Here is a 13,689-nt window from a genome sequence, read left to right on the forward strand (position 1 = left end):
TGTGACGGCAGGGCTACCCTCTTGGATAAGCGTGTTAAAGCTTTGTCTACCCTAGGGGAGGATTCCCAGCGCAACCTGTCCGTTGGCGGGAAAGGATACGCCATAAGCATCCGTTTGGAAATCTGCAGTTTTCTATCTGGAGATTCCCAAGCTTTTTCCCATAACTCATTTAACTCATGTGAAGGGGGAAAGGTCACCTCTTGCCTTTTCTCCCCATACATATAAACCCTCTTGTCAGGGACTGGGGTTTCCTCTGTGATGTGCAACACATCTTTCAATGCTATAATCATGTAACGGATGGCTTTAGCCATTTTAGGCTGCAACTTTGCATCATCGCCATCGACACTGGAGTCAGAATCCGTGTCGATATCTGTGTCAACAATTTGGGATAGTGGGCGCTTCTGAGACCCTGACGGCCTCTGCGATGTAGGATCAGGCATGGGTTGAGACCCTGACTGTCCCAAGGCTTCAGCTTTATCCAACCTTTTATGCAAGGAATTAACATTATCATTTAAAACCTTCCACATATCCATCCAATCGGGTGTCGGCGGCGACCCCACATTCATTTGTACCCGCTCTGTTTCCACATAGCCCTCCTCGTCAAACATGCCGACACAAGCGTACCGACACACCACACACACAGGGGATGCTCTATTTGAAGACAGTTCCCCCACAAAGGCCTTTTGGAGAGACAGAGAGAGAGTTTGCCAGCACACACCCCAGCGCTATATGACCCAGGAATCACACATTAACTTAGTGTTAACCCAGTAGCTGCTGTATATACTGTTTTTGCACCAAATTTATGTGCCCCCCCTCTCTTTTTACCCTCTTTCTACCGTGATTCTGCAGGGGAGAGCCTGGGGAGCTTCCTCTCAGCGGAGCTGTGGAGAGAAAATGGCGCTGGTGAGTGCTGAGGAAGAAGCCCCGCCCCCTCAGCGGCGGGCTTCTGTCCCGCGTTTTGTGTGTAAAATAATGGCGGGGGCTCATGCATATATACAGTGCCCAACTGTATATATGCTGCTTTTTGCGAAGAGGTTCCCAATTGCTGCCCAGGGTGCCCCCCCCCCCCCCTGCACCCTACAGTGACCGGAGTGTGTGGGTTTAGTGTGGGAGCAATGGCGCACAGCTGCAGTGCTGTGCGCTACCTCATATGAAGACTGAAGTCTTCTGCCGCCGGTTTTGAAGTCTTCTTGCTTCTCACGCCGGCTTCTGTCTTCTGGCTCTGCAAGGGGGACGGCGGCGCGGCTCCGGGATCGGACGACCAAGGGTGCGTTCCTGTGTACGATCCCTCTGGAGCTAATGGTGTCCAGTAGCCTAAGAAGCAGGACCTATCTTCTGTGAGTAGGGCTGCTTCTCTCCCCTCAGTCCCACGTAGCAGAGAGTCTGTTGCCAGCAGATCTCTCTGGAAAAAAAAAAAAAAACCTAACTAAATACTTTCTTTTTAGCAAGCTCAGGAGAGCTCACTAAGTAGCACCCAGCTCGTCCGGGCACAGATTCAAACTGAGGTCTGGGGGAGGGACATAGAGGGAGGAGCCAGTGCACACCAGTATCCTAATTCTTTCTTGGGGTGCCCTGTTTCCTGCGGAGCCCGTCTATTCCCCATGGTCCTTACGGAGTCCCCAGCATCCACTAGGACGTTAGAGAAATAACTTAATACAAAGAGTTGAATTATCAAGCAGGTTTCCTTTACAAAACGGTGGTGGCAACTCCATATTGTCACCTTGTATTGGGTGTAACGGAGAAAAAAAAACAATGCTATACCTAAAAATAAGCTCAGCTAACCACTTTGATATTACATCCATCTTGTTTTTTCTTGTTTTTTTTTTTTAAATAACTTCCTTTTGTTTTAACAAAAATTGCTACGTTAAAAATTGTACAAATGTCCACATAAATTATGTATTAATGTGCACTACTCCTCTATAAAAAGGGTTACAAAAGCAAAAAAGGTCAATACTACAAAACAATATAAGGAAAATGTGCCAAGTACTTCTCTGTCCTTAGTCAGAATATTGAGCTATGTTTTCAGATTTAATCCGCAGTACAGAAAAATAAACAATTTTCCTATTAGTGTTGCAGAAAATCAAATTCATTGCATCTGGTTATACATTCTGGTGAGCCTGGGCAAAGACTTACAAATCCTCAATACAGTATATATAGCTCACCAGACATCATAAATACAGGATCAATGACCTATGCATCAGGACAGTGTAGAGCAGTGGTTCTTGCAGGGGAGCCTTGGATTGGTAGTCCAGGACCAATTCAAAATTATTTATGGTCAATGTAATAGGCAAAACCTGTGCTGGTGGCTGCCAATTATAAAATATGTGGACACACAGAAGCAATTTCTGTCCCTCACCACATAACTGAACCTAAGGATTGCACATAAACACAATTTAGTATTTTTTTCTAAATGGTCAATAAGAAACTTTTGGCTTAGGGGTGCCGCGAAAAAAATTCTGATATTCTAGGGCGCTGTGATTCAAAAAAGTTTGGGAACCACTGGTGCAGAGGTTTAAAGCAGTCACATCATTCCAGGGACGGTGTAATGGTTAGTGTTACTGCCTCACAACACTAATGTCATGGGTTCGATTCTCACCATGCTATGTGGAATATGTATATTCTCCCCGTGCTTGCGTGGTTTTCCTCCGGGTACTCCGGTTTCCTCTCACTAGTCAAAAAGTGGAGGGTTTTGAAGGATTTTAATCTATTCATTTACCTATTTCTATTTAATAGACTATGAAAGGCTTTTCGCCACCACTTTAGCTGGACAAAAAAAAAATTGTAGAGGAGAGAAGCAACACTTCCAATCTTTTCTGACAAACAACGCCATCTCTAGATGGTGTTATATGGGATTTTTATTACAGGCAGAAATGGAGAAAAGCAGGGAAGAGGCGATCTCTTCCTTCCCGGCCAGCTCCCCGCTCAGCTCAGTCTCCTCCCTGATCAGTGTTGGTCTGATTGCCGCATGTATTCTTCTTTCACAAATGAGAAAAATGTGCAGAATCTCCTCTATGGGATAGCCCTGTATTGCAAGAATTGACCTGGAACTTCAAAAACATAAATAAGGAGATAAACCAAAAGCTGCATGTTTTTTTGTGTGCTGGTTTTCTTTTTAAATAAATCCTTATAGTCTTTAAAAACTTTTCATTAGCCGGGAGTATATAAAAGGCATGTCTGCTCTGTCAAAGAGAACATATAAAATGGCACACTCAGTTTTTCTCAGATTCCAAGTCAAGCCATGTATTGAACTCTTGCTAACAGGCATTCCCCAGGCAGGGGAGGAATAGGACGCCACGGAAAGAACATATAGCATGTGGCTCTACCAGGAACCTGGTATGCAATTGCCAACAGCACGCTTTTTTTTTTCGTCTCCAAGCAAAATGGGGCAGTGAGGGACTTTTTTTAACATATGCATAGTGTGTAAGGTGCACAAAGCCAACATGTTTTCCTAAATGAAACCTAATTTGCAAATTATAAATGCTGGGTCAGAATCAGAGCGGCTGCCACCTCCAGCTAGCACCAAAGCCAAGCTGACAGCAAAAGCATCATGCTAAAGAACTTTACTGTGAAACAGTAGGATTGGATCCGCGTTATTGATCTGAGAATACACGCAGTGACATGTGCTTTATGCTGTTGCTGTAATCAATGGGGGGGGGGGGCAGCTACTGAAACTGAACTGTATACCTTTATTGATATTCCCTATAGCTGCATCAGATCAAGGGCCTAATTCAGAGTAGGACACACAGCAGCGATTTAGTATGCAGCAGCTGTGCGAAAGTATGCAAATCTTGCAGGTGCTGGGATTTGTACAGCGACGACCAACGACCTTTTAACCCTATGATTGGCCGACGGAACAGAGATGCCGGCATCATTTTGACTCCAGTTTCAAGTAGTGATGTCCCCAAAATGGGCATGAATGGACTGCATTTTAGTAGCCACCCACCGTTGCCTCCCACATCCCTGGCAATCACTTTGCAATTAAATCCTTGCTACGACTGTCATCACAAGAACGTTGCAGCGTATACGCATTTGCAGTAGCAAAAAGATCGCTCCACTGCCTCCAACATCGACACTGCTTCCGTCTCTGAATCACGCATCTATGCATTTAGGGTAAATTTATGGGTTGCACATATGACCTGAAAGTAATTGTGGAAAGAATCCTAGCCAGGTCACACAATGATCAAACAAATGTCCCCCCTATGTGCACGGCCCTACCTTCCCTCTTGTCAAAGAATGAAAAGGTGCTAAATGCAACAGCCAACATATACGTGGTATACGTATATGGTCCCTGGTTGCTCTGCACATGTACAGGGCACAGGCTGGTACAATATGCTGTTCATGTTGGTTCTACTTTATAAGTAAAGGACGTATTATCTGGAATACTGAAGACTATAGGTATTCATGCCATGGGTGATCATATCATACAACCCACTAAGAACCTAGCAATCTGGGGAAACATTATGTAACAGGTTGCATCTATCCTTGTGTATCAATACCTATTTCCCTATAGATTGTAAGCTTGCGAGCAGGGCCTTCCTACCGCTATGTCTGTCTTTGCCCTGTTTTGTTCTATAACTGTTGTTCTAATTGTAAAGCGCAACGGAATATGCTGCGCTATATAAGAAACTGCTAATAAATAAATAAATAAATAAATAAATAAATAAAATGTAGACCGCATAGCCAAATATCGTCTTAGACAATAAGTAGTCTAAGAAGATACTGGTTATGCTGGGATTTCACCCAGCCAGACCAGCGGCACTCTGCACTGACCTGAATTACCTCCTTAGGGTAGTTTGTTCAAGCCTGCCATACTCTGCAGTATACAGCATATACAATACATAAACAGCAAAGAAGCCTCAACGCAAAGAACACGACAGATTTTATGCAAATAAATGCTATCAAGGTGCATAAACATCAATGTAGTAGAGGGAACACTCTCTCAATACTCAGCACTGCAGTTCGTTAGTATATATTCAGCACACACAAACACAACATTGCAATTAATTATTTCTTGTTAAAGCTGAAACTTTCTACTGTGCACAATAATTACATAGGAGACATCCCATAAGAATACTATATGTGAAGATTTACCCTCACCCATATCCACTCACGTGCAGCAATATTTTTGCTGCTGGTAGAGCGTTAATGATTTAGAAGGTTTTCATTAGTGTAGGAGTTACAAGCGGCATACAAAGCCCAATCCGCTGTAGGTTCTGAACAATGTAGTCACAAAGCAGTGTGCCAGTATTCATATTTCAAACAGAAAAATTAGACATGCACTGATCCTGCTGAGGATGCCCATGCAGCAAAAACAAGTAATTACATATGAATCTATTTATCCTCAGCTTTTCAGGATCACTGCTACTGACAATGAATGCACTGTATGTGCCAAACTAGGCCTAAGCACCACTTTTACCCAAAGTAACAAAAAACTGCATGAAGGGACACTCTTGGTGTTCAGTTATATAGGCACCAGAAATGGCAGCGTGCTACAACAAAATAAGCACTGGTTGCAATGCTGCAACATAGGGGCTAATTCAGACCTGGTCGCTGCTGTGCGTTTTCACACAGCAGGCAATCAGGTCTGAACTACGCGTGCGCCTGCGCATGCCAGAGATGCGATCGGCATCTCAGCCCAGCGATCGCCTCTGACTGACTGACAGGCAGAGGCGTTTGCTGGGGGAGATGGGGTGGGCCGGGCAACGCAGGCGTGACCGGACCTCACGGGGGGGGCGGGCTGCAAAAGCTGCGTGACATCACAGGCAGCCGCTGCAACCAGGAGAGCGACAGGTAGCTCCCTGCCAGGGCGCAGGAGCTGCGCTGGTAGGAGAGCTACTCCTCAGGTACAAAAGCATCGTCGCCATGCAATGCTTTTGTACCTGTGCGGCGGGGGGAGGGCCAGAGATGCAGGGCGGACTAGCCCTGTGCTGGGCGTCCCCCGGCATGTCAGGGTGGCTGATCGTAGCCGCACAAGCTACGATCAGGTCTGAATTAGGCCCATAGTTAGAGAAATACAGTATTATTTATTAGTTTACAAGAATAAATACAGTGGGTTGATGAAGGTGGTAATGATGACTGTTAATGGGGGATTAATTACTATGCTTATAATAATGAAGGGGAAATGATGAGGAATGGGTGACTGATGAAGGGCCAGGATGGTGACAGTGATAAAGGGGACACATGGAAGAATAATGTGGGGAGGATGGGAAGGGGCCTGATTGGGCAGAGATGATGCCACAGGCAGAGAAGAGACAATAGTGAGTAGAAGAAGAGGACTGAAGGGATGTCATGTGTAAAAGATGTGAGCCACTGGTACAGGGGGTAGGAGCTATCTGTATGATCTGCTTGCTTAATGTAAAAAATTCAGACATGCAGTTGAAATGTGTGCGGAATTTATAAATAGCCTGATATATTCTTTACTTCTGCGGAGAATCTAAACCTCACTTCCTATCTTAGCATTACTGTAATCCACCTGCACACGGAGCGTGAGAGCAGCTGATAAAAGCAGCATTGTTTGCCTGGCTCATTCCTGAAATCCGGGCCTCACAAAGCTTTCATTCCCCCCGCCTGCCCGGCCTGCCTGCCATTGTAACTCTCTCTGCTCTTTGCCGAGCACCTCTGACTCCAATACCTGATACCAGGCATGAATTTTAAATGAAAGTACATCACTGCAGGCCCCTTTGTTCCATCTCCTTCTCCACCCCTATCTCATTCCCTGTGCTGGCCAGCTCCCTTTCTCCTGCTTCTTGTCATGTTGTGTCACAGACAATACAGATAAATAAGGTGTATAGGGCACACACTATTTCCAAATCTATGCCAGTCTTCACACGTAATGCAGGAAGGTATTCATTAGCGCCAGAGGTAATCCCAGGATGAAAGGCTGGGTCAGAACACATACACTTCTTGCTAGTTTTGGTTACATCAACCAGAACAAACATTTTCTGAGGATACAGTCATACGGGGGTTAAGTTTATTGAAAGTTGCTTGGTTATAAAATAAACTAGTTCTAAGGTGAGATGTTGCATTAAACCTACCCATAGCAATCCAGCTTACTCATCATAAACTCTACTATAGCTCTTTCCTGAGACTGTTAATGGTTAACACCCAGGTACATCCTACCTCTGTCTGTACGTAACATCCGCATCACTTGGAAGCAGGGTGTGGAGGCAGGTATGTCTGTCACATGGCACAAAACCACCATGATTCCGAATGATTTCTATTTTCCCAGAAGAAGAAAGCTGGAAGTAACACAGTATCTACTGATCCATATTTATGTTATTTACAGGATTGCTTTTTATTAACTAAACTCCCATCCCCCTTATGAGCATCCACAGGACAGCGCCACCTAGCTTTCCTCTGTGTAATGAATGCGACTATTTACCAGGTGACATCTCACCCTTTAACCCGCAGCGTTACGGAGTTACGGCACAGACAAGAGGCAAAGCTAAAACGTACAATATTTATGAAGCTAAATGAAGAAAAAAAAAATTGCACAATATATAAACACGTTACAGATCTATTACATTGGCTGCTCTCTAGCTGGTGATCAGGACACATACATGTACCGTCAGGAGCGAATATATATATTATTTACTTATTAACACCTATTTATATATTGCCAGCATACTCTGTTGCGCTTTACAATTGGGAACAAAAGAGTAATAAAGAGAGACTAGGTAATACCAGACAGAGAACGAGGTGAGGGGGCACTACTCGCTAGCTTCAAATGTACAGGGAAATACTGTAGGAATTTGATACGTGACAATAGCGATTACATGCTGCAAATTGGTCCACACAGATTACAGAGGCTCTTATGCTTCTTTCAGACCGCAAATGCCGGATCCTACCCGGTAAGACAAACGTGTACTTACCGAGTGGGATCCGGCATTTGCGCTCCGCTGCTGGCTTTCCGACCCGGCAATATACCGGGTCGGTTGCCATAGCAGTGGAGGGAGCAGCAGCAGCAGGGGTGGAGGCGGCACCGGGAGATGAGCTCATCTCCTGCGCCGCCTCTCCCTATGCTGTGAATGGGAACCGTGTCGCATCAACACGGCTCCCATTCACACCGCACCTGACCCGGTAATCAACCCGGGTAAAACCCTTCTTTTTTACCGGGTTGAATTACCGGGTCAGGCGACCCGTTAAAACGACCAAGGACCTTTCACATCGCACACTGACCCGGGTCGACACGGCAATATGCCGTGTCGATACCGGGTTATTTGTGCGATGTGAAAGGGGTATTAGTGGGCTGTATGATACAGTCACTGGCCTGGGAGCAGTGAGATGGTAGTACAGAAGCAGACTGTGTGCGAACTGTATATTGTAGAGGTAATTGGGTAGAATAATGGAGGTTATGTGGGCAGTTCTGGATTATGCTAAGCTTGCCTGAAGAGTTGAGTTTTCAGGGAATGCTTGAAGGCAAGAAGAGGCTGTTTTGCAAGGGAAGGCAATTCACAGAGTGGGTGCAGCCCAAAAAAGTCCTGTACCCATACACAGGGGCAAGTAATCAGTGTAAGGCAGAGGGGTCTAACGGAGAGATTTTGCGAAAGAGAGTTGTATGTTGGTGTAGTTTTGTTGATTCTCTTACATGTAAGAGAAAGTAGTTTATAAAGAATTTGGTAAAATACAGGCAACCAACATATAAGGGAGTATCCAATTACGTCAATGACCATGGGTAATTATCCCCGATGGGGCGCTTTCCTCCCTCGCCTCAGGCACTTGAAGCATAATCCGCGATAAGTGGCCTGCCAGTGCAGCGGTAACACATGGGGTCGGGACTCATCTCCAATCCAATGTGTTATTGCACGATCGCAGGTCCAATTTCGACCTCTAATTGGATACCGCTATAATGACCATCGGTCATTAAATCGCCATAACCGGCCGTTTTTATCCTCCGGCATCAGGGCTAATAGGATACCGCCCAAAGACTGACAAAGCGGAGCTGCAGCAAAAGAACATTTTGCAGGGAAGATCAGTCTAGCTGCTGCATTCACATTACATTGTGGAGTGAAAGTCTGTTTAGGGGAAGACCAGTAAGGAGACTATTGCAATAACCTATGCAGGGCAGAAAGAGTGTATGAATTACAGGATTTCAGGGTCTTGTCCGAGAGGTTGGGTACAAAAAGTCAACATATTGACAGTGCGGTTTTCTATAGACCTATAAACTAACTCTAACCACAGCTAACTCTAATACTGTGAATGTTGAGAGACAATTTTAGCCAATGTCGACCTTCTGTCCAACTCTGACAACTCTGCTCTCTTTGGGCTCGATTCAATCGATTGCGTTGTTAATAGTGCCAGGAAGGAGGTCCCAGCGCTATTCAATTCAGTGCACAGCGACAGCAGACAACGGGATTTCTTCTTGCACCCCCGGAAGGATGCAAACAGAAATCTGACAAAAGTGCTGGCACGAAGCTGATTTCTGCGCTTAGTGCGGCGGAAACAGCATCGCGACGAACACTTAAGTCACAGAATTCCGGTTCTCCCGACAAAACACCCTGTTTAGTCCGGAAGAACAGGCATTCTCCAACTTACCATCACGCTGAATTGAATAGCACTGGGAGCTAATGAACATAGTCAAATTAGCAGAACAAGAAAACAGTGACTTACAGTACAAGACAGTGCATGGTAAGTACACGCATTATAAACACTGCTGCATCAGCGATCATAGCACTCCAGTAATGCAGGCTTGTTGGACTATGGAGGTCACACAGGGATATAGTATATGGAGAGAGATATACCTCATTTGTGAACATGTACATCTATTTTAGCACTTTCCAATGAGAATTTTTATATACTGTATACAACCGAAAGTATGAATTTCAAAATTGGATCAACTTGTGTTACAGGGTCAATGGGCCTTTAAAAAAAGATTTGAGCAAATTGCGCTCTTCTAGGTCTGACAGAACGTCAAGCTCTTAATGAGAGTACAGAGGATGTAAAACACACACTTTCCTAACAGACCGTAATTGATCCAGGAAGACTGTGCTGCCGAGGAGTTTACATTCTCTACATGGTACAACACTAATGGGTTTAATTGACTAATCCAATGCCAAACAACTAAAGCAGGGTACAGAAGTTACAGCAATCTTCATTTTACATTAAAATATGATCATAGAAAATCAACAAATCTGTGCACCTTCCGTTGTCACCATGTGTTACATATTATATAGAGCATAAGGAATCATATACTGTACTCAATCCCCTATGCAATAATACTTCTGAGCAGCTTCAACTTTACCCTTAGGCCCAACTATTGTGATAACCCTCCTACTAGAGGATGACTTGTTTCAGAGGCCTTTCTTAACAGGTTTTCCTACTCTTCCTTTCTTGCACCAACAGAAATATTTGCAACTGACCTTCAAAAGTGTATAAGTACAAAGGCTTTCTTTGAGTAAACCATTATGCAATGTACACAACACCCTAACAACAGTCACAAAGTGACAGCATGCACTACAGCCTCCTCTCCCATCAACCATCAGCAATATCCGTCACATACTGTACTCATCCATTGTCAGTCACAATGAACTCTTCAAACCATGGTGCACTGGCTGTTATTACAGTCACCCACTGACTTACACAATGTGCAAACACACTGATGACATGCACTGGTAGGAGACAGCACCTGTCAGTGACCTACACCTATCACATCCTGCCATGCACAGTGCATAATGCCAGCTCCTGCACACACAGTCGCTACACACTGTCACACACAGCAGTCACCCGTTGTTACACAGCAGTCACCCAGTGTCACACATACACACAGCAGTCACCAAGTCACACACAAGTCACCCAATGTCACAATCAGCAGTCACACACATACAGGTCATACACAGCAGTCACCCACTGTCTCACACACACGGCCGTCACCCACTGTCTCACACACACACAGCCGTCACCCACTGTCACACACACATACAGCCGTCACCCACTGTCACACACACACACAGCCGTCACCCACTGTCACACACACACACACAGCCGTCACCCACTGTCACACACACACACACACACACACACCCAGCAGTCACACACACCCAGCAGTCACCCACTGTCACACACACAACCAGCAGTCACCCACACGTACACACAGCAGTCTACTGTCACACACACACACAGCAGTCACCCACTGTCTCACACACATACAACAATCACCCACTGTCACACACAGCAATCACCCACTGTCACACACACACCCAGCAGTCACCCACTGTCACACATACAACCAGCAGTCACCCACACGTACACAGCAGTCTACTGTCACACACACACAGCAGTCACCCACTGTCTCACACACATACAACAATCACCCACTGTCACACACACACACACAGCAGTCACCCACTGTCAAACAGACACAAACAGTAGTCACCCACTGTCTCACACACATACAACAATCACCCACTGTCACACACACACAGCAGTCACCCACTGTCAAACAGACACAAACAGTAGTCACCCATTGTCACACACACAGCAGTCACCCACTGTCACACACACACAGTAGTCACCCATTGTCACACACACAGCAGTCAGCCATTGTCAAACACAGCAGTCACCCATTGTCTCTCACACACACAGTAGTTACCCATTGTCACACACATACAATGCAGCCACCCCCAGCAGTACTGACCTAGCGCCACCTCGCAGGCTTTGCGCAGCTGGCTGTGATGGGCTCTCTTCACCTCCTTGTCGCTCAGGATCTTCTCCAGGGCTCTGGTCAGGAACATGTTGTTGTTGTTGTTGCTGCTGCTGTTATTATCGCAGGGTGCGATCCTTCTCCCCAGGCTGCGATCTCCCAGTCCCGGCGTTATATCCCGACAGTTCCTGCTGAAGGCCGCCCCATCCCAGCCCGGGCGACAGCTGTCACCAGCAAAGGGGCTGTGTGTCTGGCGCTGGCTCCCGGGGAACGTGAGGTCGCTGCGGCTGCTGTGACGGCTGCTCAGCGGCTCAGGAAAGCTCGGCTCCGCCCGCCATGTTGGAAGGAAGCGACGTCAGGAGCAGACCCGCCCAGAGCAGCCACTGCAGCAACACCCGGGGGAGGGACGGGGAGCTGCCGGGGAGGGCGCAGGGTGGGTGTCCCGGGTCACACAGTGCTGCAGGTTGTAAGCAAACCTGTGTGTACCTAATGCCCCGGGAAACGGATGACAGAGCAGCAGGCCAGGCATACCGGATCAGCCCGTACAGTCACACAGCAAGGCCTCATATTCATACATTGTATTAATATGATTATTATTATTTTTCTGCAGAGGTTACACTGCAAAGTCTCTAAAACTTGCAGTGTAATAAGACTATAAGCACAGGCCAGCAGAACCCTCAATCTCGTTGTCCTGAGTAACAATTCCGGTTTACCATACTATCCCTTTAAACCGGGACATCATGAATTACACAGGTTCTGTGGCTGGTTTAATTCAAGCCTGCATTTCACCTGGTTTTAATCAGCCATAGAACCTGTGTAATTCATGAGTGTCTTGGTTTAAAGGGATATTATGGTATGTCTACGTATAACAGCTATTTAAAGATCTAATTGATTACTTATAAATATAAAAATTGTGATAAAGGATACCAAAATATCTGCAGTTCTCGCCTTCCTCTTATCGCTGTAATTATATGACTGTGCGTGCCGGGCAGAGGTGTAGCTAGGTGCCATGGTGCACGGAGCAAGGGTATGTTTCGGCGCCTCCTCCCATGTACTGAATTGGAGAATGTTGTATTTCAAAAGAAAAAACATTTAAAAAAATCCAAATTGGTGACAGGACTGATTCTAGACTTTGTGGATCTCAGGGCGAAAGTTTTCTTTGGGCGTCCCCATGTTCAAAATAGGAACAGTGCGTGCCTAAGGTGTGCAACAAAAATATAGGGGTGTGGCTTCATGGGGAAGGGCCGTGACCACAGAATAGTACCAATTCAGATTACAACGCACCGTATTGTCCGTTATTCACTTTACACACTAATACACTTTACGCCACACAGTAGTACCCCTTATACGTGTTACGCCACACAGTAGTACCCCTTATACGTGTTACGCCACACAGTAGTACCCCTTATACGTGTTACGCCACACAGTAGTACCCCTTATACGTGTTACGCCACACAGTAGAGCCCCTTATATACATTACACAACACAGTAGAGCCGCGTATACATGTTACACCACAGTAGACCCATTTATACATGTTATGCCACAGTGGAGCCACTTATACATTTTACTCTGCAGCTTCTAATGCAGAGAGAGGTGCTGCAGCCAGTAGCGGATCTTGCCACGGGCAAGCAGGACTTTTGCCCGAGGCGCCGCCTTCCGGAGGGCGCTGCACCATGGCAAGATCCGCAACTGCTGTGCCCTCCGCTGCCCGCTGTGTCCCCCGGCTGTGAGCTGTGTCCCCTGTGAAGGGAACTAGACGCGTAGCGTCTAGTTTCCCTTCGTGGGGAGGACCTTTGCTGAGCGGTGCGCGATGACGTCATCGCGCACCGCACAGCAAAGGTCCTCTCCACGAAGGGAACTAGACGCGTAGCGTCTAGTTTCCCTTCGTGGAGAGGACCTTTTGCTGTGCGGTGCGCGATGACGTCATTGCGCACCGCTCAGCATTTAAGCGGCGCTACTACTATACAGGGGGCGTAGCTGACCACGCCCCCTGTATTAACCCACGCCCCCATTTCCTGCCCGGGGCGCAGAGGGCCCTCGAACCGGCCCT

General features: G+C 46.4%; 1 protein-coding gene across 2 annotated transcripts in view; it reads right to left on the minus strand.

The window, feature by feature from the left end:
- ARFGEF1 (ADP ribosylation factor guanine nucleotide exchange factor 1) overlaps positions 1-12,313 on the minus strand; it is a 331,110-nt gene extending 318,797 nt beyond the window's left edge. The window contains exon 1 of one of the 2 annotated variants that reach the window (XM_063923866.1): positions 11,633-12,311. In XM_063923866.1, coding sequence (XP_063779936.1) covers positions 11,633-11,729 — 97 coding nt within the window. In that variant the 5' untranslated portion in view covers positions 11,730-12,311. Of the gene's footprint in view, positions 1-11,632 lie in introns of both variants that reach the window. The other variant, XM_063923867.1, reaches the window with a different exon arrangement.
- Positions 12,314-13,689: the final 1,376 nt, after the last annotated feature.

Source organism: Pseudophryne corroboree, chromosome 5 (genome assembly GCF_028390025.1).
Source record: "Pseudophryne corroboree isolate aPseCor3 chromosome 5, aPseCor3.hap2, whole genome shotgun sequence".
NCBI classification, from domain to species: domain Eukaryota; kingdom Metazoa; phylum Chordata; class Amphibia; order Anura; family Myobatrachidae; genus Pseudophryne; species Pseudophryne corroboree.